At 42.9% G+C, this 27,213-nt stretch overlaps 5 gene segments (V, D, J or C); all 5 read left to right on the top strand.

The window, feature by feature from the left end:
• Positions 1-1,371: 1,371 nt before the first annotated feature.
• Positions 1,372-2,542, top strand: LOC121165088. The segment is given in 2 exon segments: positions 1,372-1,426; positions 1,553-2,542. Coding segments are annotated over 2 exon segments (489 nt in total).
• Positions 2,543-4,541: 1,999 nt separating this feature from the next.
• Positions 4,542-11,024, top strand: LOC121165089. The segment is given in 2 exon segments: positions 4,542-4,831; positions 10,503-11,024. Coding segments are annotated over 2 exon segments (456 nt in total).
• Positions 11,025-14,498: 3,474 nt separating this feature from the next.
• LOC121165094 lies at positions 14,499-15,032 on the top strand. The segment is given in 2 exon segments: positions 14,499-14,558; positions 14,683-15,032. Coding segments are annotated over 2 exon segments (390 nt in total).
• A 5,209-nt stretch (positions 15,033-20,241) lies between these two features.
• LOC121164969 lies at positions 20,242-22,899 on the top strand. The segment is given in 3 exon segments: positions 20,242-20,308; positions 20,433-20,792; positions 22,838-22,899. Coding segments are annotated over 3 exon segments (477 nt in total).
• A 2,723-nt stretch (positions 22,900-25,622) lies between these two features.
• LOC121165100 lies at positions 25,623-26,171 on the top strand. The segment is given in 2 exon segments: positions 25,623-25,711; positions 25,837-26,171. Coding segments are annotated over 2 exon segments (390 nt in total).
• Positions 26,172-27,213: the final 1,042 nt, after the last annotated feature.

Here is a 27,213-nt window from a genome sequence, read left to right as displayed (position 1 = left end):
TCCTGGTAGGTCCTGTGTTAGCAGGTTCCATTACAAATCAGATCCCAAGCGGGAGGCAGGGTTTTGTGATGTGGCTGTATCCACATGGTCTAGGCACTTGTGCTCATGCCTTGGTAATACCCAACTCCTCCCTGGTCCCCAGGCTCCTGGATACTAAGTTGCTGACTCCCTTATCCCATTCTAGTGATGCAGACTGGGTGACTGCAGCAAAGGTAGAGATGTGAGATACAGTATGCAAATCAGGATCCAAGCCTATTAGAATCCAAGATATTGCTCAGATTATTGGATTCGGCTTGGCATAGTGCAGACTGATGCATCATCTTGCCTTGGCCTTGATAAAGGGTGTAAGAAGAATGAGGCACTTTCAGTGCATGACCTAGCTCTGCAACAAGCAGCAGGTACCCTCATCTACATGAGGTGGGTTAAAAAATGGTTATTTCCCATGGGCTACCTCCTCAGCTGTTTTACACCACAAGGTTTCAGAGTGGTTCTACCTGAGCCCCAGCGGGAAATACTGCAGCTCAGAGAAACTTAGGCAGGAGACTTGCTTGTGATATCCTTGTCTTTTTTGTAGATTTTTCTGGGTGTGAACTCATTTAAATTTCTTGAGGATCCTATTCCAAGTACATACAGATGAATGCAAACACTGATGACTGCATTCATGGCATTTCACGTCAGTAGTCAGAGCTTCATGGTGAGAAATGGCAAAAAATGGGAGAAACACTCATGTCAACAAAATGGCAGCCCATTTAGATTCTGGGCATAAGTGCCCTCTCCTATATTATAATGCATCTGTTTGCAACAAATATTTTCTCATTATTCAGATTCTAACAGTGTCTGAGTGTCATTATATTGTGGTTTCTAAATATATATGATTTCCTCTTCTTTTTGCTAAATAAGGTAAGTGAAATAATTTTAGACTCACTGGATTGTATAAGTAAAAATTATGTGTGGGAAGACTTGGAGGTATGTTCAGAAATTTATAAAATTACTCCACAGAATGGTACTGCATATGCTCTCCCAAGAAGTTGTTCTGTAAATTAAAACCTAGTCATTAGATACATGTAGATGACAATTCCTTATCTTTGGAATCTTTAGTTTGTAAAGAGCTATTCAAACACCTTATGACAAACTGTCAAAGAAGATGTTGTTCTCGCCAAGTAATTTAGCGCAGCCCACGGGGTGACCTGGATGCCTGAAGATACTTCCTCTGTTCTCAGTTATGAGATGAGCTGGGCTCTTCTGCTTTGCACAGCAATATCACTTCCCCTGCTGATTTGCATGTCCCCAGGGAACCGCCCACTGTCTTGCACACTTTATGAGCAGGCTGCTCTCAGCCTGTGCAGGAGTCAGTGCCAGTCAAGACACAGCATGGACATGAGGGCCCCTACTCAGCTCCTGGGCCTCCTGCTGCTCTGCCTCCTAGGTGAGGAAGGACCGCATTGAGACTTGAAATCATCCAGTGTGCTCAGTGCTGACTGAAATCTTCCTGTGCCTTCTGTATGGACATGCTGATGAGAGTGGATGTTTGTGTTTGTGTTTCTCTTCTCAGGTGCCAGATGTTCCGGCCAAACGATAACCCAGAGTCCATCGGTGGTGTCTGCACCTGTGGGAGGCACAGCCACCATCAATTGCCAGTTAAGTCAGAGTGTTTGCCAGAACAATCAATTATCCTGGTATCAGCAGAAACCAAGACAACGTCCAAAGCTCCTGATCTATCTGGCATCCACTTTAGCACCTGGGGTTCCCTCGAGGTTCAAGGGCAGTGGATCTGGGACATCATTCACCCTCACCATCAGCCCGGTGCAGGCTGAGGATGCAGGAATCTACTACTGTCAAGGATGTTTTTGTACTAGTGATTGTTCGGCTCCCACAGTGATACAAGCCTGTACAAAAACCTCCCATGAAAGCAGAAGTATGGGTGTGGGCTTCCCCATCTGCTCATCCTTAGGCTTATCATCTAACAGGCATTCGTTGATTCAATAAGTCATGCATGGTTTGTGAAACTTAATACAAAGTCCTCTGGAACTCCTTCTAGCGTTCTTAATTTTTCTTTGAAGTTGGCAGCTGGATCTCAGGAATGTCCATGATTTTACTCATTTAAAGGTAAGGAATGATTATGCTTGAGTACTCAATGTTACATTATGCCTTCGATTCATACAGTAAAAAGGAATTATTATGGATCTTTCAAGCAGAAACATTAAGTAGAATTTATTATAATCCAATTATACTTTCATGTTCTAGGAAGGTGGGCTAAGAGATAGTGATCTTAGAAACGTGTGTTTCTGTATTCACCCTGAATTCCAGCCTCTCTGAGAGAAGGAACAGGCTCCTGACTCTGTGGTCCTCGTCCCTGGAGCTGATGCTCTCAGCTGCCTGCATCCTCACAGGTGGTTCCTCAGTCCTTCATTACTGGTTCTGCCTGCAAGTGCTGATGGATTTTCAGAACTTGTCTTCTGATATTCAAATGTCAGGGTACATGGGTTCATTGTTTCATGAATTCATGGTGAGCTAGGAAATGCGATTTTAACTCAGGTGAATACATGTTTGGATATTGACTTCCACATGGCCGTGTTCACTCCATATTTGAGGTAAAATTACAGGCAGGGCAAGAGAAAGCCATGGTGATGTGAAATCCAGAGATCACACTGACCTGACTGACTCCATATTGATGCAGGTCTTTGACACAGCCCTCTCTACAATTTAACCTGCCACATACAACTGTCTCAGAGCTGTCACAGACAACAGGTGATAACACTTCAGGTTTTTGGGGAGAGAAGCACTCACATCCCTGAACCTTTCTTCATCTGGTCTGTCCCTTCTCTTCCCTCGGATTTTCAGTCCTGTTCTCTCACATTCTCCATAATCTTATTTTCATCTCTTAATATGGAAGCAGAAACACAAATAAATCAGCACCTCAACTTCCACCGGCACTTTTTGATGGCTGAGCTCCTGGCTTTCATATACGTGGTTGAAAAGAGGTCATGAAGATAATGGGCCCAAGATATTTTCCCTTTAAGACGAATCTGTGCTGCCAACTTACCATTAGTTATTGCTTAATTCTGTCAAACTTCCCTAAATGAGACAAAGTGATACTTGAAGTTCTCAGCTGTCAGTCAATTATAGTGGGAAGAAGGTACAAAATTATTTGTATTTGTATTAGCTGAAAATATTATTTATAAGTTACTGTCCTATTTCTGATGTCAAACTATACGCTTGTTTTCATCCTAGTTTAGGAGATCAGATGACTCGCTGAGATGAACTGAGCAGGCAGCAGGGCTGTGCTCCTTCTGGCAGCTCCAGAGGGGAGGAACCAAGCCCTTGTTCTTGCAGCTTCAGGATGTCCCACGTGTCGTGTTCTGTGGTCCGTGCCTCCCCTCACTCCAACATCCTTCTGCACAGTCAATCCTCCTCCCTGACCTTGGTCTGCCTTCCTATCATGAAGAGAAAAACATTATGTAATATAATATAATAAAATATTATATTATCACATTGTTCTCTACGTAAGTTATGATACTTGAGGATTATTGTATCTTAAACCTACAAAGAATGCAGATGAAAGCCTCAGGGCTGACTCCTCTGAGAGGTGAGTAAGCAAGGGTCCTCAACTTCTCTTCCTGCTCTCATGCACAGAGGGTTCCCTAAGGGCTGCTCATCCCACTCCCAATGGTCTGCATGTGTGCAGGTAGAGTTACCTCATCAACTCCCAAGAGGTCAGTGCAGCCCAGGCAGGAGTGGTGGTAGGCAGTAGAAGAAAGGAAAGGGGGAGGTTGGGGTGGTCTTGCCACCCTTAGGTCTGGAGAGGCAGTTTTCTTCACTCAGGTCTTGATATGCTCTTTGCAAGCAGGTTCCTTTGCAGATCAGACCCAAGGCAGATGGTAGAAGTTTTGTGATATGGCTGAACTCCAGTGGCCAGATACTCGTGTCCATGCCTCAGTAATACGTACCACCTCCCTGGTTCCAAGGCTCCTTGGTCCTGAGGTGGTGACTTTCTTTTTCCATTCTGGTGATACCGACTGAGTGACTGCAGCAAAGAAGAGGTGTGAGATACAAGGGTGCAAATCTGACTCCAAATCTATTGGAAACCAAGATATTGCTCTATGTTAGTGGCTTGACAAAGTGGATGTTCCTGGGTAGGGAGAAGTTGAGTGCTCTGTCCTTTCTCTCCCCACCATCCCCATTAAAGAGTATTTTAGGAATGAGGCACTTATGGTGTACAACCCAGATTTGTGCCAACCAGAAGGTATCTGACCTAAAATAATATCAAGAAAGGGGCAGCACAATTAGTCTCTGTATAAAAGCCTTCTATTTCAGATTATGTTTCTTGTATTTGCAGTATATTGCTTTACATTATTCAGAACATAACAGTGTTTGAGCATTATTAAACATTGTCTCCTAAATATGAGTGAGGTCATATATGTCCTTCTCTAAATGGTGTAAGTACAACTCCTTCACACTCCCAGAAATGTATAAGTGCTAAAGATAGCATTATACAATTGAAAGGCAGGCAGAGGAATTGGGAGACATATGTTTTAAGAAGATATTGCACTTTTGTACCAACAAATTGCTCTCCTGTAAATTGAAAAATAGCCACAAAATACAAAGAGATGACACCACTATACTTGTATGAGATGAGCTGAGCTCTTTAATTTAGCAGAAAGATGTGACACATAGCCTGTTGATTGGCATGTCCCTAGGGCACAGCCATCTACCCTGCACACTTAGGAGTATCCTCTTCACACCCTGTGTGGGAGTCAGTGCCAGTCAAGACACAGCATGGACATGCGGGCCCCTGCTCAGCTCCTGGGCCTCCTGTTGCTCTGGCTCCCAGGTGAAGAACAGTGGTAGGTTCTGAACTCAGTGTCTTCAGGGCTGACTGAATCTCTCTTCTCTAAGACCATGATGAAAGTGGATGTTTGTGTTTGTTTCTCTTCTCAGGTGCCAGATGACAAATGTGGGAGGCACAGTCACCATCAATTGCCAGTCAAGTGAGAGTGTTTACAGCAACAGTTGTCTACACTGGTTTCAGCAGATACCAGGGCAACATCCCAAGAGCCTGATCTATAGTGCATCCACTTTAGCACCTGGGGTTCCCTTGAGGTTCAAGGGCAGTGGTTCTTGGACATCATCCACTCTCACCATCAGTGGTGTGCAGCTTCGGGATGTAGGAATCTACTACTGTCTAGGTTATTTTTGTTGTGGTACTAATGCAGTGATACAAGCCTGAACAAAAACCTCCCATGAAAGCAGAAGTGTCATTTTGGCAGCCCCAGCTTCCTGTCCTGGTGCCTCTATCATTTAAGAGTGATTCTCAGATGCAGTTAGACTATGATGGTCCCTGGAATTGAATAAGAAATGCACCTGGGCAACCTCTTGTAACCTCCCTCTCTTTCTCCTACTTGACTCCTGTAGCACTGTTATTTCCAGATGTCTACTGGTTTAGAACAAAGATGTGTTTATGCCTGAGTTCTCCATGTTACAACATTTTTGGATTCATACAGCAAAAGGGTTAGAATTTTAGATATTTGAAGCAGAAGCATTAAACAACATATATTAGAATCCAAGTTATACTATAATGATCTAGGAATGTGGGGATCACAGATGGTGATTCTAAATATGGGACTCTGTGCTCTCCCAGAATGCAATGCCGCCTTCTCCCACAGAAGGAACAGGATGCTGAGCCCTGTGGTCCTCATCCCTGGAGCTGATGCTCTCAACTGCCTGCAACCTCACAAGGGGTTGCCCTGTCTTCAATGTTGTCCATGTCTCATCCTGCAGGTGCAGATGGGTGGTCCAGAATTTCCCTTCTGACCTTCAGATCTGAGAGCACATGGGTTGTTTTCCCCAAAATGCATGTTGAGTGGAAACTGCAATGTTAACCCAGGCCAATATAATTTAAAATATTTTCTTTGACATGGGCATGCTCACTCTGTGTTTGAGGCTGTAACTAGAGGCAGAGCACAAGAAAACAAGGGTGATGTGAAATCCAGGGTTCGTGCTGACCTGTTTGATTGCATGTTGCTTTAGATCTTAAATCTGCCCTCTCTGCTTTTTTTCCTGCCATTTAAACTGTCTCAAAACCCTCACAGACCATATGGGATTACGTCTCAGATTTGTGGGGAAAGAAGCATCTTTGCTCCTTGACCTTTTCCTCATCTGTTCTATCTTTTCAATCTCTCTTGTTCAGCTTGTCCTCTCACATTCCCTTTAATTTTATCTTCTCTTAATATGGAAGCAAAGAGGCAAACAAATACAACCTCTTGTTCCACTCACTCTCTGATACCTGAGCCTTAGGCTTTCAAACACCGGGTTCACAAGAGGTCACTAAGATAATTCACTGAAGAGATTTCTCCTCTATGAGGAATTTGTGCTCCCACCTTAAAATCAAAATTGTCTAGTTCTGAAAAATTGGAACGAAATGAGAACACATTGGCATTTTAGAATCTCAGAGGACAGTCAATTTTCAATATCTCCATATTAATTAGAAAAAAAAGTTTTTTGTGATTTTCCTTTTAATATTAATGCTTACTCAAATTCTGGAGAAGCTAGCCCCTGCTGTAAATGACATATAGTAATCATATAAATTTTGTAAATAATACATTTTGTAAAGCAGTGTCCATTCTCCTGACTTTTTCAAAATAACAAATACTGGGGGAATTGCAGGGAGAGAAGGAAGCTCTTTGTGCCCTTATTTTAATTTCTCTTGCACTAATATTTTAGAAGTCTGTTTTTTTTTTTCTTGATTTAGGGGACATGGAGGCATCCTTTAGAGTCTAAGAGTTTAGGCAGAAATGAAGAAATTATTTCAGTCACCAGGTTATTTACATTGAGGAACACTATCAAGTGAAAGCTATCAAATAACAGCTTTAAAAACATTCATCCAAAGTTTCTATGTCTGCTATAAATTCGAGACAAGTATAGGTTTACAGTTAACCTAAATTGTGCATTAGAAAAAGCAATGAGACTATAACATGAATAACTTGATCATTTAGTTAACTGAGCATAAACATGTAAAGATATGATGATTGACCGCCCAATTGGCCACAATGGCTAGCTGTAGCTGAGCCAGTTTGAAGCCAGGAATCAAGAGTATCTTCTAGGTCTTCCACACAGATGCAGGTTCCCGAGGCTCTGGACCATCCTTGACTGCTTTCCCAGGCTGTTAGCAGGGAGCTGGATGGGAAAAGGGCCTCTGAAACACGAGCCAGTGCCAATATGCGATCCTGGCAAGTACAAGGTGAGGCCTTTAGTCACTAGGCTACCATGCCAGACCCAAAATAAACAGTTTTGACAGAAACATAGACACCAAGACAGACAAGTTACCACCATATTCTCATGATTTAGAAACTCAGTGGATCATTATGAGGTCTCATATGGATCCTAACTCATGAAATTGAGTCCTAGATTAGTATTCAAAATAGAAACAGATCTGATTGTGAGATACCTGCTTATTGTTAAAGACCATGGCAAATCTTGCAAGCCAGGAAGCCAGGACTGGTTGCTGGGGCCATGTTAATCATCACAATACACACCACCCCTTTCCCTGACTGTTGAACCATGTTCCAAAATGCAGAATGGCCACTGCCCTCTGACTGAGGCCTCCAAAATGTTACAGAGTGCAAGAGATATCATGTCAGACAAATCTAGGATGTATTATGGAGTCTTTACCAACCAACCTGGGCAATAGCAGTGCCCAGTAGAAATTAGCAAGTGAAAGGTTAGCATGATGATCCAATCTGAATCAAAACCCTGAGAGGAAAAAAATTGACCATTCCACTGAAATTCATCCATTAAACTAAAGACCTGTAACCTGAGAGATGTGCAGTGAACAATCTGGACACATTTACAGAACTAAACATTTATCTTTTACTTATTTACTGTCTCTGGCTTTTTTGGCCTGCATCTTATTATTGTTAGACATCACCTGTCCTGAAACTCTTGAAAGTACAAAAATTTGTAGTAGATTTCTGCAATTTTTTAGACATGGGTGGTGATGGTGTTTTGGTATAACAAAATTTTGCCAGTATCTTGGCATTTGACAGGATCTTTAATATAGTTCAAATATCGGATCAGCTTTGCCTCTACAAAATGAGAGATGATTCCTTTGATAGCTCTAAGAGGTCTCACTAGAAATGCTAAACTGTCAAAATATGTAATTTTTGAGTTTTTGAATGCCTTTGAGGCATGCCAAGAAGGCTTAACATATCTGATAGAAATAGGATTCTTTTACATGACACATATAGGTTAGATTTAATTATTCACACAAAGCCATCACTCAAATACTTCTAAAGCTAGACATAACTTTTATTAATTTTAAACAATGAGGTCTTCATGAGACAAAGAATACAAAGATTACCTTAACATAAAAAGTTGTAGATAAAAATTAGCACATTGGTTTAGATCTTATTCATTATAAAGAGTCCTCGGGGGCCTTTACCAAGCTTCCAGCCTTCACCCTATCAGTGCTGAGAAGCACCCCTGGTACCAAAGCCCAAGTGATTCCAGATTGCACCAGAATCTGCTTCTCCTGGTTATATGTTTTTAAGACATTCTGTTTCACTCTCCCAGACTTTTAAGTCTAAAGTCCCTTCATTGGACAACCAAGTTCTATTTCAACACCGTGTCCCTGCACTGTTGCACCTGTGCCCTTGAGAACACAGTGCTTTCTGCTTCCAAAAGTGATGAAGCAGGTCAATGCAGGGAACATACTTCCCCTTTCTTACTTTTTTCCCCATTAATGATTCCTGCTTACCTCCTTACATGGATGTTGTCTTCTCCTTTCTTTTTCCTTTGTCTTCAGGACCCTGATCATGGTGCAAATTGTAAATAACCTTGAAGGTCCTGGGGAGGAGAGTGACTGAAAAGAAATGGAGAGACAGCACTCTCATGGGTAACTGACAAAAGTTTATTTCCAGGGTTCCAGTTTTTATCCTCTCAGCAAAACAATAATTCAAGCACAAGTCAGATCATGTCTGTGAGCAGGGAAGTCAAGGAATCTAACAAGGCAGCTTGGTCAAAGCACTGTTGAAGTGAGGAATTGATAAAAGCAGTCTGTCCTTGGTTACCTGACTAGACAGAGCACAAATATTTATTTTTTATCAAGGAGAGCACAAAGCACCCCCCATGGACTCACTGGGGTAGCATGCACTCTGGGCGAAAGGCCCTTTGCCTCCTCTTCCTGGAGCCTCTTCTCATCAGGTTCTAATCCTTGCATCTGTCACCCCATGTTTATCTTGTTGGATGCACTCTCCCACCCATGGTCCTGGAGCGGAGGTTTGTGTCAGAAGCAGAATCCCTGTGAGATGACTGTTGTCATGCTGCCCACTCTAGTAATTTCCCATGTTGAGGTTTGGAGGCTCTCTCACTCTGATCTCTCTGTCACTCTGACTCTCAGGAACAGTAACAAATTTTTGAAAATATTTTTATTTGAAATACATTTATATAAAGGGAACAAATTTTATGTACTTTATATAAACAGTTTTAGGAGTATAAGGGTTCTTCCCACTCTACCTTATCTTGTTTGCATTACTTCTCCTTTTGTGACTTTTCCTTTAGTTTTTATCATGACATACTTTGAATTCACTTTCTATTCACAAACTTAACCTCTTCTAGATAAAGAATCCAAAAGTAGAAAATTCAAAATTCACTGTTCTTCAGGAGGGTAGACAAGGGCTGTTGAGCTCAAGTCTTTCTAATGTTTGTGTCACTAAGGTCCCCTTAGAGGCCCCTGGGGACAATAGGGGAAATTGTGTCATCTCTCACTCTGGTAGTGCAGGTCTGAATTTAATCCACAGTCAAAGACAATATTCCCACAGAATTGTTTCAATAGCAGTGTTATTGATTACATCCAAGTAATAATCTTTCTTAGAATATCTTGAAAAATTAGAGAACTCTTTATCTCATACGTCTTACATTTTAGCGGACAGGACAGATAACTTACTGACAACCAGTGTTCTGTCTCTTCACCATCTCTCCTCCGCTTGACTCATCACTCACCCTCAGGGACCATGAGCTCACTTGGGGTGAGTGGGGGAGGGGGAATACAGATGCACTTAATGCATCTGCCCCTCGATTGCTTATGCCACATTGTGTCAGAGAAAATTGTGTGCTCCGTAGATCAATCAGTGCAGTGCAGAGAGTGACCTTGGTGCCTAGAGACACTTCCTCTGTGCTGTTATGAGGTGAGCTGGGCACTTATGCTTTGCACAGCAATATCACTTCCCCTTCTCATTTGCATGTCCCCAAGGCAAGACCCACTGCCTTGCAGACTTATGAGAAGGTGCTCACAGCCTGTGCAGGAGTCAGTGGTAGTCAAGACACAGCATGGACATGAGGGCCCCCACTCAGCTCCTTAGCCTCCTGCTGCTCTGGCTCCCAGGTGAGGAAGGATAGCACCAGGATCTGAATTCACCCCGTGTGCTCAGTCTTGACTGAAACTTCCTCTCCCTTCTATATGAACATGATGATAAAGAGTGGATGTTTGTGTTTGTTTCTCTTTTCAGGTGACAGATGTGCTGCCCAAGTGACCCAGAGTCCATCCGTGGTGTCTGCACCTGTGGGAGGCACAGTCACCATCAATTGCCAGTCAACTCAGAGTGTTAATAGTAACAATTGTCTACACTGGTTTCAACAGAAACCAGGGCAACGTCCAAAGCTCCTGCTCAGTTATGTATCCAGTTTAGCACCTGGAGTCCCTTCAAGGTTCAAGGGCAGTGGATCTGGGAAATCATTCACTCTCACCATCAGCGGGGTGCAGGCTGTGGACGCAGGAACCTACTACTGTGAAGCGGAATATAGTGGTTGGATTCCCACAGTGATACAAGCCCGAACAAAAACCACCCAGGAAAGCAGAAGTGTGAGTCTGGCTGCATCAGCTGCCTGTCTTGAAACCTGTTTGTTCTAAGAGTCATTTTCAGATGTAGTCAGTCTGCCATGTTCCTTGGAAGGCAGTTAGAAAACCCCTGAATCTCCATTGTAGCCTCACACTCTTTCCTTCTACCTGCAGCACTGATATTTCATGGGGAAAAAGTATCATGTATCCCTGACCCTTTGCTCATCTGCTCCATTCCTTCTCATCTCTCAGATTCAGACGGGCCTCTCACATTCTGTAATCTTATTTTCTCCTCTTATTATGGAAACAATAAGCAGACAAATTAGATCCTCATCCTCCACGTACACTCTTTGATAGCTGATCCCTGGTTGCCAAGAGGTCACTAACACAATTCACTGAAGAAATTTTCCCTCTAAGAGTAATTGATGTTCCCACATTATCATCAACTTTTGTCTAATTTTGCCAAGCTGACACTAAATGATATCAAAGTGGCATTTTAGGATCTTGGAGGACAGTCAACAAATTGGATTAGAAAAAGAAATTTTCTATATTTGTATCAGCTGAAAAATATTGAAAATTTATTGTACCATTTATAATGTCAAATGACACACTCTGCCGTCATCCAAGTTCAGGTGTGAGAGGCACTATTGGCATGAAAACAAGGAGATAGCAAGGCTGTGCTCCTTCTGGCAGCTCTGGAGAGGAACATCAAGTCCCTGTTCTTGCATCTTCAGAATGCTCCACATGTCCTGCTCTGTGGACCCTCCCTCCCCTCACTGCAGGAACATTCTGCACTGTCACATCTTCTCTCTGGCCTAGCTTCACCTTAGAAGGCATATCTGGGAAAAGTAAGTTATCTTATCATTCAGAACAAATCAGAATGCTCCGGTGAAATCTTTAAAGTTTCATGATGAAATTTGCATCATTAGAATGCTGTTTACTCCTTGAAACCTCTCACCCAGGACCCAGAGCCCCAAGAGGATGAGGAGCTGGGCTGTGGCCCGCCCCTCTGCTGAATCTCCAATGGAATTCACTCAGGCACAGCTCCTGGCAAAGCCCATTGCCAGAGCTCTGAGCAGGCAGCCTTGGGTCTGTGGAGCCTCTGCAAAGCACCACTGGTATTCGTGGGGCGACACAGAGACCAACAATGGAAGGAGGAGACAGAGATGTCATCCCCCTAGGAAATGTGATTTTCTGCCTTTCAAAGGGCCAGGGCAGATCCAAAGATGCAACTTACAGTAAAATCCAGCAAAATCTGCTGATGCAAATTATATATCAACTGCACAAATTCAATTCAATCTGTAAAACACAATAACCTGTCACAAAATGCATTCATTGTGAGCATAGAGTTTATAAACTTTAAATACACTGGAGTACTTCAGAAAGTTCACGGCAAAGTAGATTTGGTGGATAATTTTGTTTTGCTGCAAAACGAAGTTGTAAACCATGCTTACCTTTTTGTAATGTGAATTTCCTACTAATTGTTTGAAGACCCATGTTAATATCATATCTACACAGAATGTGTGAATCTTATCGGTTAGATAAGACAGTGCCTGCATGTTGATATGTTTCAGTCTTTTAGTTCATTATGTGTATTCGAAGATCCTCTTGGACCAGTGAAATCATTTCAATACATCCATACCTGACTTTGGTTGTTTTCCTCAGCCAAAAAAAAAAAAAAATTCAAAAAAACTCACTGTATACTTGTGAATTATTTTGATTGCCATTCCTTTTACCAATCACTTTATTTATTTTTTAAAATATTTATTATGGCTTTAACAAGGCATATGTCACCAGTTGAGGCACAGAACAATTTTAGGAGGGGTGTGCAGAGAAATCTTCAATATCCTAGTTAGGAGTAACTTATTTTCGTGTCCTATCTAGTAAGGTATATGTGAGTTCCCGCTGACCATTTCCTGTCTGGTTCTAAGCTTTCCTTGTTGCCAGTTTGGACTATCCTAAAATCTGTCAAGTTCAGTAAAAATTATGTTTCAATACAATAAACTGTTAAATACAAAAATGAAAATAGACAAGAGACAGCTGAATAGTGTCCTCTATCCATTTTAATGTGGATAGAAGCCAGGTGTATATCAGCTAAAATTGTACTGTTAATGAAGTAGTCACAGTATGTGGTTAAGAACCTCCATTCTCTAACATATCAGTCACTCAATACCATGTCAATTAACCCCATAATGTTGTAAACTGTTGTTGATGTTATGTTATGGCTTTTAATTGTCAGAACGATATTCTGCCAGCTCTGCATTTAGACCAGAGATAGTCTCCCCCAAGAAATTGTTGAATTGATCTGGACAATAAGATGCTGGACTCTATGCATGGTAGATGCTTGCAATGAAAGAAGCAAGACTGGATTTGAACTGTAACACTGCAATAAGGTGGAGTAATCCACCATGGGGAAAGGGCACGGGGAGGGGTTGGGGCAATCTCAGAGCCTATGAAACGATGTCATAAAATGAAATGCAATAAAAAAATATTATGAGAGCATTAATCTGGCATACCATGCTAGTCAATCTAGCCTGGCTCAAATCCCAGTTGCTCAACTTTTGATCCTGCTCCCTGCTTATGGCCTGGGAATACATTGGAAGATAGACAAATCCTTGTGCTACTGCACCAATATGGAAGACCTGGAAGGAGCTCTGTGCCTCCAACTTCAGTCAGCTTATCCCTTGTGTACCCTCATCTAAAACAGAATTTTAATAAATGAGTTTTTCTCCTGGGCTACCTCCTTATCTGTTCTCCACATACCCGGATCCAGGATGGTCACCTGAGCCCAGTGGTAGATACTGCAGCTCAGAGAAACAAACCACAAAAGTGTATATGGGGTTTCTTAGTCTGTTGCAGAGAATTTTTCTGGGTGTGAACTCATCTAAAGGGTCTTGTGGATCCTCTTCCAGGTGCCTACAGATGAATGCAAACACTGATCATCATGCATACATGGCATTTAACATCAGTAGTCAAAGTTTCATGTTGATTAAGTTTAGGAAATGACAGCCAATGACATAAAAATGTATTGCAGAGTCTCTCATGTTGGGAAAGTGTAGGCCATTTAGTCTCTGGGCATAAGAACCCTTTGCTATATTAAGTTATATCTATCTGCAGTATATTGCTTCTGTATTCAGACTCTGAGTGTCGTTATATAGTGGTTCCTAAATAAATTAACAAATAAACATATATGTGCATGTGTGTGAATCCCTCTTTTCCTCTTTTCTAAGTAGCATAAATGAAATAATTTCAGACTCCCATAAATGTATCAATGAGGAAGAATTCAAAGACAGGCTGAGGAGTTGATGGAATTAGTGCATAGAATGGTACTACACATTCTGTAACAGTAAGTTTCCCTTCTGCAAGTTGAAACATAGGCAGGGAACCCAAATAGATGGCATCATCTTGTCCCTGGGTTCATTTAATTTGTTAACAGATCCTTACGTGCTTTGCTTCAGAGAGGATCATGTTCTCTGCAGATAAATTAGTGCAGCCCAGGGTATGATCTCATCTCCCGTGCTGTGTTATGGGATGAGCTGGGCGCTTCTGCTTTGCAGTCAATATCTCTTTCCCTGCTGATTTGCATGTCCCCAGGGCACAGCCCACTGGCCTGCACACTTATAAACAGGTGCTCACAGTCTGTGCAAGAGACAGTGCCAGTCAGGACACAGCATGGACATGAGGGCCCCTGCTCAGCTCCTGGGGCTCCTGCTGCTCTGGCTCCTAGGTGAGGAAGGACAACAGCAGGGATTGTCTCAGCTCTTGTGGTCAGTGCTGTCTGAATCTTCCTGTGTCTTCTGTATGAACATGCTGATGAGAGTGGATGTTTGTGTTTGTGTTTCTCTTCTCAGGTGCCAGATGTTCCGGCCAAACATTAACCCAGAGTCCATCTGAGGTGTCTGCACCTGTGGGAGGCACAGTCACCATCAATTGCCAGTCAAGTCAGAGTGTTGCTTACAATTATCTAGGCTGGTTTCAGCAGAAACCAGGGCAACGTCCAAAGCTCCTGATCTACCGTGCATCCACTTTAGAGTCTGGGGTCCCTGACAGGTTCAAGGGCAGTGGATCTGGGACATCATTCACTCTCACCATCAGCGGGGTGCAGGCTGATGATGCAGGAACCTACTACTGTGAAGCTTACTATGCTACTAGTAGTGATCGTTTTACCACAGTGACACAAGCCTAAACAAAAACATTCCATGAAAGCAGAAGTGTGAGCCTAGTTGGTCTAACTTCTCATGGGGCCATAATCTACCAAGGACCATTCTCTATTGCAATCATCCTTCCATTGTCCCTAGAAGGTAGTTAGCAAGCCCCATGGAGTACCTTGTAGCCTCCCTCATACCCTCCTGCTTGGCACTTCCAATAGACTACTGATTTAAAGGAAAGGAGTGATTATGCCTGAGTACTCATTGTTGCAATATCCTTTTTGGTTCATTCAATAAAAAGAAGCATTATGGATATTTCAAGCTGAAACATTAAGCACAATTTATTGCAATCCAAATTAAACATTCATGTTCTAGGAATGTGGGTATTAGGGATAGTGATCCTAAAAACATGGGATTCTGTGCTCTCCGTGGATCCAATGATCCTTTGCCACAGAAGGAACAGGCTGCTCACCCTGGGAACCTCATCCCTGGAGCTGGCACTCTGCACACATGTGGGATACCTGGAGAAGGCTCCTTGATTCTTGGCTTCACATCCGCTCAGCTCTAGGCATTACAACCATTTGAGGAATGAACCTCAGGATAGAGGACCTTTCTGTCTCTCCTCCTCCTTGTAGATCTGGCTTCCCAATAAAAAAAATCTTGTCAAAAAGGGGAAGGATTATTGTAGGCTGTGGCAGCTGTTATGAAACATCCGCTGTTTTCAAATCATTTGTGATTGTAGCATAGACATGACTGTGGGTCTATTGATTTAAAAAAAATCAGTAGTCTGTGTGGGTGATGGACTGAGCTGGATCCCATTTTGGCTGGCACATACAGGACCTAGGTTGGGTCACCTCTGGGGAGGCTTTTTTGTGGGCTCTCGCAACTGGATCATTGAACTCAGAACTCGAATCATGGTGAAAATCACAGGCTATGTGATCTGATGATGGGATGTATGTATCAGAACTGGGTCTCCATGGTTGCTGAGGCCTGTGTGGTGGCCAGTATGGCCACATGCTAGTTGTGATACTGAAACAGTTCATTGAGGCCTGCATGCAGGGCAAAAGAAGTTGGACAGCTCTCCCAGACAAGTATTTAGGCAAATCAAGATTCTGTGTTGGACTGTGTAGGCAATCGACCTTGGAAGGATTTCCTTCACCTTGAAGCAATGAAATCAACAACATCTCATAATTATCAAAACCTCTTAAGCAGTGTCCTTGGAATATGCTATACACAGGGGACTCTGGGATGACATTGGATGACCTACCCCAATTCCTGGGTACTGATGTGGTTGGGTTGCTGGAAGCAGCCATCTGCCCTTCTCTCTCCACTAACCCCAGAATACCAGAAGAAAAAATGAATATAGAGGCAGTTGATTCATCCACTTTTCTCCATCCCTCGACCCACCCCATCCTCATAGGTGGTCCACATGGGCATGCATCCCTCTCAACTAGGTAAACATCATTAAACATAAAATATGTTTAAAATTAAACATATTTTAGTTAAAATACATTTATACAAGGGGAGCAAATTTCATTTACTTCACATAGACCATTTAGAAGCATAATGTTTCTTGCCACTCTTCCCCCCACTGTATCTCTTTTGGTTATCTTCCTTTTAATTTATATGATGACATACTCTCAATTTATATTTGCAAGCTTATCTCTTCACTAAATAAGAAACTCAACAAATAGGTAGAAAATAGAAAATCTGCTGTTCCTCAGGGAATATACAAGGGTTGTTGAGCTCAAGTTCTCCTTAATTCCCCTTTAAGTACCAGAGCTGAGGGACCATGACTCCCCCTGGCGGTCATAGGAAAAGTCGTGTCTGCTTTCAATCTGGTAGAGCAGGTCTGCATGTCATGCAAAGTTAGAAAGAACGTTCTCATAGAATTGCTTCAAAAGCAGTGTCATTGATTGCACCAATTGACAGTCTCAGGCTGTCTTGAATAATTAGAGATCGCTTTTATCAGTGGTATATGCCTTAGCATAAGCCACTTAGGAGTGAGTCTGGGCTGCCTCAACTTGCTCCTCCTGGGGCCTCCATATACTAAGTATGAATCTGTGATGCAGCCACACTCAAAAGCTACAGAAGTTTTGTTGAAAAGGCCATGGCAACTCCCTTTATTTCCTCCTGCTGGTATCTGCAGCACAGACAGGAAAAATCTCTGCTGACTTAAAGGAAATGTATTTATAAGCCTGGGTACACCATGTTATAGATAATTTTGAATTCACAGAGAAAAGATTTGAACATTACTAGTATTACAAAAACACATATGGTTTCATAGAGTTTGTTAAATCCAAACTATTCTCTTTATTACCCTGGAAATGTGTGTATGGGGGGGGAGGGGTGGCGCTGGGAAGCGAGGTGGTTGAGATGGTGATTTTAGATACTTGAGACTTTGTATTCTGCATCAAGACAACAGCCCTGAACCAAAGAAGGAATAGAATGCTGAGCGTTGTGTCCCCGGCCTTGGAGCTGATACTCTCAGCTGCCGCAGAACTCACAGGTGTTCCCAGTCCTCATCCTCATCCCCGGACCTGTGTGCAGGTGCAATAGGTGTTACAGAATTCTCCTTTAACTTTCACATCTCAGAGCACATGGATCATATTTACCAAGACACATGGTGAGCAAGTGTAGAGACTTGGGATTTGAACCCAGCTGAATATACCTTTTAATATTTTCATTCTGTATGCTATTCTCTTCCATATTAGAGGCTGCAGTCTACAGGAAAGGCACAAGACAGAAGCCGGGTGATGGGAAATCTCTGGTTCCCGCTGTCCCACTTTCACTCCAGGGTGATTGGAATCTTAAAACCCGTCTGTACGTAATTCTTTCAGCACATCTCGCATTCTTGACTGCTACATCTCCTCTGTCCACTCCTCAGATTCAGTCCTGTCCTTTCATATTCTCCATAATTCTGTTTCTCCTCTTAAAATGGAATCAGAGAAACAAACAAATCATAACCTCTTTCACCATTCCTTATTGTGTTGGCTGAGCCTTCATATTCTAGAGTTGAGAAGAGATCACACAGATACTTCACTGAAGAAATTATGCATATGCACCTAAGCAGAATTTGGGCTCCCTCACCTTATAAACACCCTTGCCTGTGTTCTGGTATAGCTGATACTAATGAGAACAAGATGACATTTTGAGGATCTCAGAGGACAGTCACTTACTCATGGATGCAAAAAGCCATTATATATATTAGTATTAGGTTGATAATAATTATTGTAAAAAACATTGTATTATTTTTGATCAAAAGCACACAAATATGCCTTTTACACATTTCAGCATGTCAGAGGCGTCTTTAGGATGATGCCAAGCAGGCGACAGGGCTGTGCTCCTTCTGGCAGCAATAGAGGGAGGATCCAGCTCTCTGTTCTGGCTTCAGGATGCCCTATGTATCCTGATTGTAGCTTCTTCCTTCCCTCACTCTAAGTAACATCACTGTCACACATCCTCTCTGACATTTTCTGGCCTTCATATAATAAAAAGAAATGTATATAATGGTAGAATATCATATGATGTGATATGATATGATATCATATCATGTCATCATATCATATCATGTTGTGTTATATCATTCTTAAACTGAATCTGTAATTGAGAATTATTGGATGCTAACCCCAATTTAATACTGGGAAAAGCGTCAAGGTTGACTCATTTAAGGGTGAGGGACCTGGGGTCCTTCACCCCTCTTCCTGCTATCATGCACAGATAGTTCCCTAAGAGCTGCTCATCCCAGGCCCAGTGGTCTATATTGTGTTGGTGGAGCTGCTTCTCCAGACAAGACAGCTGAGAATACATGCAGGAATGGAGGGAGTCAGCTGAGGAACAGTAAAGGATATGGTGGTCCTACTACCCTCCCTGATAAAAGATGTATGTTTTCTGTCTGGATAGCAGTTTTTTTCACTCCAATCCTAGCAGGCTATTTGCTACCATGTTCCCTTATAAATCAGTCCCCTGGTGGGAGGCTGGAGTTTGTGAGATGGCTGAACCCCCATGGTCTGTTTACCTGTGCTGGTGCTTCAGTAGTACCCACTACCGCCCTGGTCTCTAGAATCTTGGTACTGAGATAGTGCCTTTCTTGACACATTCTAGTGATGCAGAGTGGGAGACTGGGGGCAAAGATCAAGATGTGGGATACAGGGCTGCAAATCCGTGTCTAAATCTACTGGAATACAAGATAGTGCTCTGTTACTGGCACTAGCTTGACAAAGCGGAGGTTCCTGGGGAGAGAAGGCGAGTGCTCCACCCCCATCTTGACACCAAGAGAATAGAAGAGGAAAGAGGCACTTTCAGCAAATGATTGGCCCTGCACCATGCTCACGTGCCCTTATCTAAGATAGATGTGTTAATAAATGGATCTTTCCCCTGGGCTAGCCTCTCACATGTTCTCCACATACCAGTTTCCTGAGACAGTCCTTCTGAGCCCCAGTGGTAGATATGGCAGCTCAGAGAAACTAACCAGAAGACTCTACATGGGGTAGCTTTGTTCTTTGAAGAGGTTGCTCTGGATGTGAATAATCCTAAAGGGTACTGGACATCCTATCCAGGTATCTACAGGTGAATGCAAACACTGATGATAGTTACATCCATTTAATTTCACACCAGTACTCAGAACTTCATGGTGACGAAGTTCAGGAAATGACAGGCAATGACATAAAATGGTATTGCACAGGCTCTCATATCAAGAACTGGGAGGCTATTCAGTCTCTTGATATAAGAGCCCTCTATTATCTTATGATGCATCTATCTGCAGTAAATTGCTTCTGAGTATTCAGATTGTAACAGCATCTGAATGTATTTACATTATGGCTCCTAATAAGTATTAATTCCCCTTTTCCACTATTCTTAAATGGGTATATGAACTAATTTCAGACTTTCAGAAATGTATAAGTCATAAGCAAAGCATGGGGAGAATTTGAAGGCAGGCTTGTAATTAATAGACTTACCCTATAAGAAGATAGCATTATGTCCTTTGGATCAGTTAGACTTTGTCAAAAACCCCTCAAATGGATGATGTCACATAATGTGTGTCAGAGGATCATGTTCTCTTCAGGTAAATTAGTGCAGCCTACAGGTTACCTGAACGGCTGGAGACACTCCCTGTGCTCGGTTATGAGATGAGCCGATCCCTTCACCTTTGCACAGCAATATCACTTCCTCTGCTGCAGATTTGCATGTCCCCAGGGCACAGCCCAATACCCTGCAGACTTATAAGGAGGTGCTCACAGCCTGTGCAGGGGTCAGTGCCACTCAGGACTCAGCATGGACATGAGGGTGCCTGCTCAGCTCCTGGGGCTCCTGCTGCTCTGGTTCCCAGGTGAGGAAGCACAGCACCAAGAATCGACTCAGCTCTTGTGTTCAGTGCTTTCTGAATCTTCCTGTGTCTTCCATATGAACATGAAGATAAGAGTGGATGTTTGTGTTTGTGTTTCTCTTCTCAGGTGACAGATGTGCTGCCCAGGTAACTCAGAGTCCATCCGTGGTGTCTGCACCTGTGGGAGGCACAGCCACCATCAACTGCCAGTCAAGTCAGAGTGTTTACAACAACGTCAATGTACAATGGTTTCAGCAGAAATCAGGGCAACGTCCAAAGCTCCTGATCTACTGGGCATCCCGTTTAGCATCTGGGATCCCCTCAAGGTTCAAGGGCAGTGGATCTGGGAAATCATTCACCCTCACCATCAACCCGGTGCAGGCTGAGGACGCAGGAACCTACTACTGTCAAGGGGAATATGGTACTAGTGGTAGTTACACTCACACAGTGATACAAGCCTGTACAAAAACCACCCAGGAAAGCAGAAGTATGTGCCTGAGCTGGCCTAGCTTCTCCTCCTGGGGCCCTAATGTATCAAGAGTCATTTTCTATCGCAGTCAACCTTCCTTGGTCCCTGGAGGTAATTAGAGCACTCACTAACTGGACTACTTTGCAACCTCTGTCATTTCCTTCTACTTGGCAATACCAGTACAGTACTGATTTAAAGGAAAGAAGCAAGTATGTCTGAGTACTCATTTTTACAATATGATTTTTATTCATTTAGTAACTGGACAGCATTATGGATATTTCAAACAGACACGTTTAAAAGAGTTTATCAGAATTCAAATTATACCTTGATGTTCTAGGAATATGGCAATCAGGCATGGTGATCCTTAAAACATGGGATTCTGTGCTCTCTGTAGATCCAATGCTCCTTGACCACAGAAGGAACAGGCTGTTCTCCCTGTGGTCCTCGGACCTGGACCTCACAGGTGGTTTCCCAGTTTTCCCCCTCTGTCTGCCTGTAGGTGCAGATGAATTTTCTGTAATTTACCTTCTGACATTCAAATCTCAGAGTACATGGGTTGCTTGCCTCAAGACCCATGTTGATTTGGGAACTGCAATTTTAACCAGGACTTTATATGTTTAAATATTTTCATCCACATGACCATATTCACTCCATGTTTGAGGGTGTGACTAGAGACAGGGCACAAGAAAACCAGGGTGATGTGAAATCCAAGGATCACGCTGACCTACTTAATCCAGTTCTCACTGCAATTATTCCTGCCACATGCAAGTGTCCCAAAGCCTTTGCAGACTGCAGGTGATTTCTGGGGAAAGGTGTACATCGTGTCCTCCCCCATTTCCTCATCTGCTTCGTCTCTTCTCATTCCTCAGACTCCGCACTCTCTTCTCACATTCTGTGTGATCATATTTTATCCTCCTAATATGGAAGTAGAGAAGGAAACCAGTCACAGTCTGGGCTCACAATAGATCACGAAAATAAATTTACAATGAGATTTTCCACTAAGGAAAATTTGTACTCCCACATTATCATCAACTACTGACTAATTCTGCCAAACTGACAGGAAATGAGAACAAAGTGACATTTGAGGATTCCAGGGGTCAGTCACTTACAGGGGATGGGGGAGCAAGATGAAATTATCTGTTTGTATTAGCAGAAATTTATTATTTATAAATTATTGTGCAGTTTATGATATCAAACTACACACTGTCCTGTTATTCCAGTTCAGGAGGTCACAGTCCTTCCTGGGATGAAACCGAGGAGGCAGCAGGGCTGTGCTCCTTCTGGCAGCTCCAGAGGGGAGGATCCATGTCCCTGTTCTTGCAGTTTCAGGATGCCCAATGTGCCCTGCTCTGTGGCCACTCCATTTCTCACTCCAACAACCTTGTCTACTGTCACACCTCCTTTTTGACTTAGATATTCATCCTTATTATAAGGACTACTATGTTAATTAATTATATTTCATTTAATATATTACTTTCAATCAAATAATTCATGATAATCTCAAGATTGTGCCCATACATTTTATAAATATATTTCTGTTGCTGATTTTGTTTTATGGCTTTAAATTTAAGGGAGTGTATAGTAACTGTGTAATGGGGAGTATCATATCCAGATGTGATATGCATCTCTACTTCCCAATCAAACACATGCCATGCAGTGAGCATTCCTACTTCCAACTCAAAGAAGGACTCCCAAAGAAACCGTTAAATAAAGCTTGACAACAGGATGACGGACTCTCTGCCTTCTTATACCTGCTATGTCATGATACACTTAAATAGCAGAATGATGCACCTGGAAATATTTACGAAGACCTATACTATTATAACAATACAGGGGGAATCAGCGGGGGAGGGGGACTGGGAAAGGGGCAAGGGAACTCCAAGAACCTATGGAATTGCATCATGAAAAACTATCCTTGTTAAACTAGCCAACATTCCAAATTCCTTCTGACATTTAAAATAACAATCTAATGATGCAGAAGTTAGGAAATGGATGTTTCTTCTTTTTGGGGTGTTATGTACCCACTTTAGAATCTTATCATTCCTATCACTGCCTTCTTCTAGTCAGAGCTAGAAATCGCAAAGCTGATTTGCCAGGATTAATTGGACAACAAGAAGAAGCCTAATGGAGGAATGATTTTATGATTCTATACTGCGGCCATCATCCACATTTTCTGGATGACACATTTTATTTGAGAATACAGAGACTTTTATACCCCCCCCCAAATCTCAGATATCACAAGAAGGCTTTCATTAATTCTTATCTTATATAAAGCTAGCAATTCTTAGAAGAATTATTCTTGTGTTAGCAAAAGTACAGAAGGAGTAAGAGAAGACATTAACATGCCAACTTGATTTGCTTTGGTCTCTTATTTACAACTCAAGGAAAGCATAAGAAGAGACAGTATAAAGGCTAGGGACACTCTGTGGGTTTCTGTCCGTCACTTGGTGTTCCCAGGTTAGACACAAGCCCAAGTGTGCTAACCTGACTTGAGGTGGAAGAGCAGTGTTCTTTACCGCTTCTGGAGTCCACCTGCTCCACACTGCCATCTGTAGGTCACTCGAGGTGATGTGACTCATTTGGAATTTTTGCTTCAGCTCACTAAGACTGGGAAAGGAAGCTAAGGTTTTGCTGAAATTTTTAAAAGAATCTTTGTAAATGCTAGAAGAAGAACTGACATGAATTGAGTCCAGATAAGCCTTGTAGGAATCAGGACTGTTCACCTATTGCCAAGGGTTCTAATGTAGGCAGCCTACTTACCTGGAGCAGGAAACCGGAGGAATAAGAAAATGAAACAGAGAAGACAAGACAAATGGGCAAAGCCCCAAAGTCAATCAAGTGTAACTGACGTTTACTGCATGTTGAGTTTGCACGGACTGTAGACAAAAGCCTCAGGATTGGTTCATCACAGAGGTGAGGGATCTGGGATCTTGAGTACCTCCCTCTGCTGTCATGCACAGAGGGCTGCCTCGGAGCAGCTCCTCACAGGCTCTGTGTGCTGCTTTTATGCAGTGGGAGATTCCTCCCATGAGCAGAGAGCTCAGTGCAGCCCAGGCAGGAGTGGAGGGTGTCGATATAGCTACAGAAAAGGGGGAAGCATGGGGTGGTCCTGTTATTCTCCCCTAAAATTGATGCGTAAATTCATTTAATCTGGAAGGGCAGTTTTCTGCTCTCAGATCCTGGTATCCTCTCTGCGTAGTATGACCTCTCGCAAATCAGATCTCAAGTTGGAGGCCAGATTTTGTGATGTGGCTGTGCCCAAATGGCCTAGTCACTTGTGATCACGCCTTGGTAACACCCAACTCATCCCTGGTCCCCAGGCTCCTGCATACTGAGATGATGATTTCCTTATCCCATTCTGGTGATGCAAACTGGGGGACTGCAGCAAAGGTAGAGATGTGAGATACAGCATGCAAATCAGGATCCAAGTCTATTAGAATCCAAGATATTGCTCAGCTTATTGGATTTAGCTTGGCAAAGTGGAAAAGGCGGGTGCATCCCCCCTGCCCTGATGCAGATAAAAAGTGGAAGAAGAATGAGGCACTTTCAGTGCATGACCTGGCCCTGCACCAAGCAGCAGGTGCCCTCATCTACATTAGGTGGATTAACACATTGTTATTTCCCATGGGCTTCCTTTTCAGCTATTGTCCACCTACCAGGTTTCAGAGTGGGTCCACCTGAGCTCCAGTGGGAGATACTGCAGCTCAGAGAAACTAACAAGGAGATTCCCATGGGTTTTCTTAGTGTTTCTTTTTTTAAGATTTATTTATTTTTAATGGGAAGGCAGATCTAAGCAGAGGAATAGACAGAGAGGAAAATCTTCCATCCAATAATTCACTCCCCAAGTGCCCATAATGGCTTGAAGCTGAGCCAATCCGAACCCAGCAGCCAGTGGATTTTTCAGGGTCTCCACGCGGGTGCAGTGTCCGAAGGCATTGGGCCATCCTCAACTGCTTTCCCAGGCGACAAGCAAGAAGCTGGTTGGGAAGTGGAGCCACCAGGATTAGAACAGGTGTCCATATGGGATCCCAGCGCATGAGAGGTGAGGACTTTGTGCTGGGTCGTTCTTTGTGTCTTTTTACAGAATTTTTCTAGGTGTGAACTCATCTAACGTTTCATGTGGATCCTGATACCTACAAATGAATGCTAACACTGAAGATAGTTGCAATCATGGCATTTCACATCAGTGGTCAGAGCTTCGTGGCAACAAGGTTCAGAAAACAACAGAAAATGGTAGAAATTTGTTTTCCAAAGGCAGCCATGCCCAAAAAGGGGCAGCCCATTTAGTCTCTAGGTATGAAGCCTCTTCTGTTTTATGGTGCATTAATCTACAGTAAATATCTTGTCATTGTTCAGATTCTAACAGTGTCTGAAGGTCATATTGTGGCTCCTAAAAATATATGAATTCCTCTTTTCCTCTTTCCTAAAAAGGTAAATGAAATAATTTTAGACCCAATAAATTGTGTAAGTAATAATGTATGGGAAGATTTCAAAAGTAGGCTCAGAAATTTATAAAATTATTTTTAAGAATAGTACTGCACATTTTCTAATAAGTTATTCTGTAAACTAAAACCTAGTCATGAAATAAAAGTAGATGACATCTTATTCTTGGTATCATTTAGAATTTGTCAAGAGTTGCTAAATGCATTATGACATACACTGCTTGCCCAAAAGGATGATGTTCTCTCCAGGTAAATAAATACAACCTAGGGGGTGACCTGGGTGCCTGCCCCTATGGGATGAGCTGGGCTCTTCTGCCTTGCACAGCAATCTCACTTCCCTTAATGATTTGCATGTCTACTGGGAACAGCTCACTGCCATGCACACTTATGAGCAGGCTGCTCACAGCTTGTGCAGGAGTCAGTGCCAGTCAAGACACAGCATGGACATGAGGGTGCCTGCTCAGCTCCTGGGGCTCCTGCTGCTCTGGTTCCCAGGTGAGGAAGCACAGCACCATGATGCGAAATAACCCAGTGTGATCAGTGTTGACTGAATCTTCTTATCTCCTCTATTTGGACATGCAGATGAGAGTGGATGTTTGTGTTTGTGTTTCTCTTCTCAGGTGACAGATGTTCCGGCCAAGTGACCCAGAGTCCATCCGTGGTGTCTGCACCTGTGGGAGGCACAGTCACCATCAATTGCCAGTCAAGTCAGAGTGTTTACGAGAACAATTATCTAGACTGGTTTCAGCAGAAACCAGGGCAACGTCCAAAGCTCCTGATCTATGAGGCATCCAAATTAGCATCTGGGGTCCCCTCGAGGTTCAAGGGCAGTGGCTCTGGGACATCATTCACTCTCACCATCAGTGGGGTGCAGGCTGACAATGCAGGAACCTACTACTGTCAAGGAGCTTATGGTACTAGTGGTAGTTACACTCACACAGTGATACAAGCCTGAACAAAACCTCCCAGGAGAGCAGAAGTGTGAGTCTTGGCTTCCCCAGCTGCTCCTCCTGGGGCCTCTATATGCTAACAGCCATTCTCTGATGTTGTAATTCTTCCATGGTCTCTGGAAGGTCATTAGAAAACCATTGGACTCCCTTGTAGTGTCCCTCATTCCTTTTTCTTGGCACCTGCATCTCAGATATGTTCATGATTTTATTGATTTAAAGAGAAGAAGTGATTATGCCAGAGTACTCAATGTTACATTATGCCTTTTATTCATACAGTAAAGGCAATTATTATGGTTCTTTCAAGCAGAAACATTAAATAGTGCTCATTATAATCCAAATTATACTTTCAATTACAAGGAATGTGGGGATCAGAGATGGTAATCTTAGAAACATGGTATTGTGTGTTCTCCCTGAATCCAATGCCTCTCTGAGGGAAAGAACAGGGTCCTGACTCTGTGGTCCTCATCCTTGGAACTGATGCTCTCAGCTGCCTGCAGCCTCACAGCTGGTTCCACAGTCCTTCATTGCTGGGTCGGCCTACAGATTCAGATGGATGGTTCAGAATCTGTCTTCTGACATTCAAAACTCAGGACACTTGTGTTCATTGCTAGGGAGTGGAATTTTAACTCAGGTGAATACATGTTTAAATATTTTCTTCCAGATGTCCATGTTCACTCCATATTTGAGGCTGACCCTGCATGCAGGGCAAGAGAAAGCCATGGTAATGTGAACTCCAGGAATCACACTGACCTGATTGACTCCATATTGATGCAGGTCTTTATCCCACCAGCCTTCACTGCAATGTAACCTGCCACATGCAAGTGTCGAAAACTCTCACAGACAACAAGTGAGAACACTTCAGATTCTGGGGAGAAAAGTATCCCATATCCTTGACCCTTTCTTAGTCTGCTCTGTCCCGTCTCATCCCTCAGAGGTGTCCTCACACATTCTCTGCAATCTGATTTTCTCCTCTTATGGAATCAGCACCTCTTCCTCCATGCACACTCTTTTAAAGCTGAGCCCTGAGCATTCACACATAAGGTTGAC

This window comes from Ochotona curzoniae, unplaced genomic scaffold (assembly GCF_017591425.1).
Source record: "Ochotona curzoniae isolate NIBS_2020 unplaced genomic scaffold, NIBS_Ocur_1.0 contig_883, whole genome shotgun sequence".
NCBI lineage: Eukaryota > Metazoa > Chordata > Mammalia > Lagomorpha > Ochotonidae > Ochotona > Ochotona curzoniae.
Note: the sequence above shows the minus strand (reverse complement) of the source record. Positions and strands in the feature narration are given on the sequence as shown.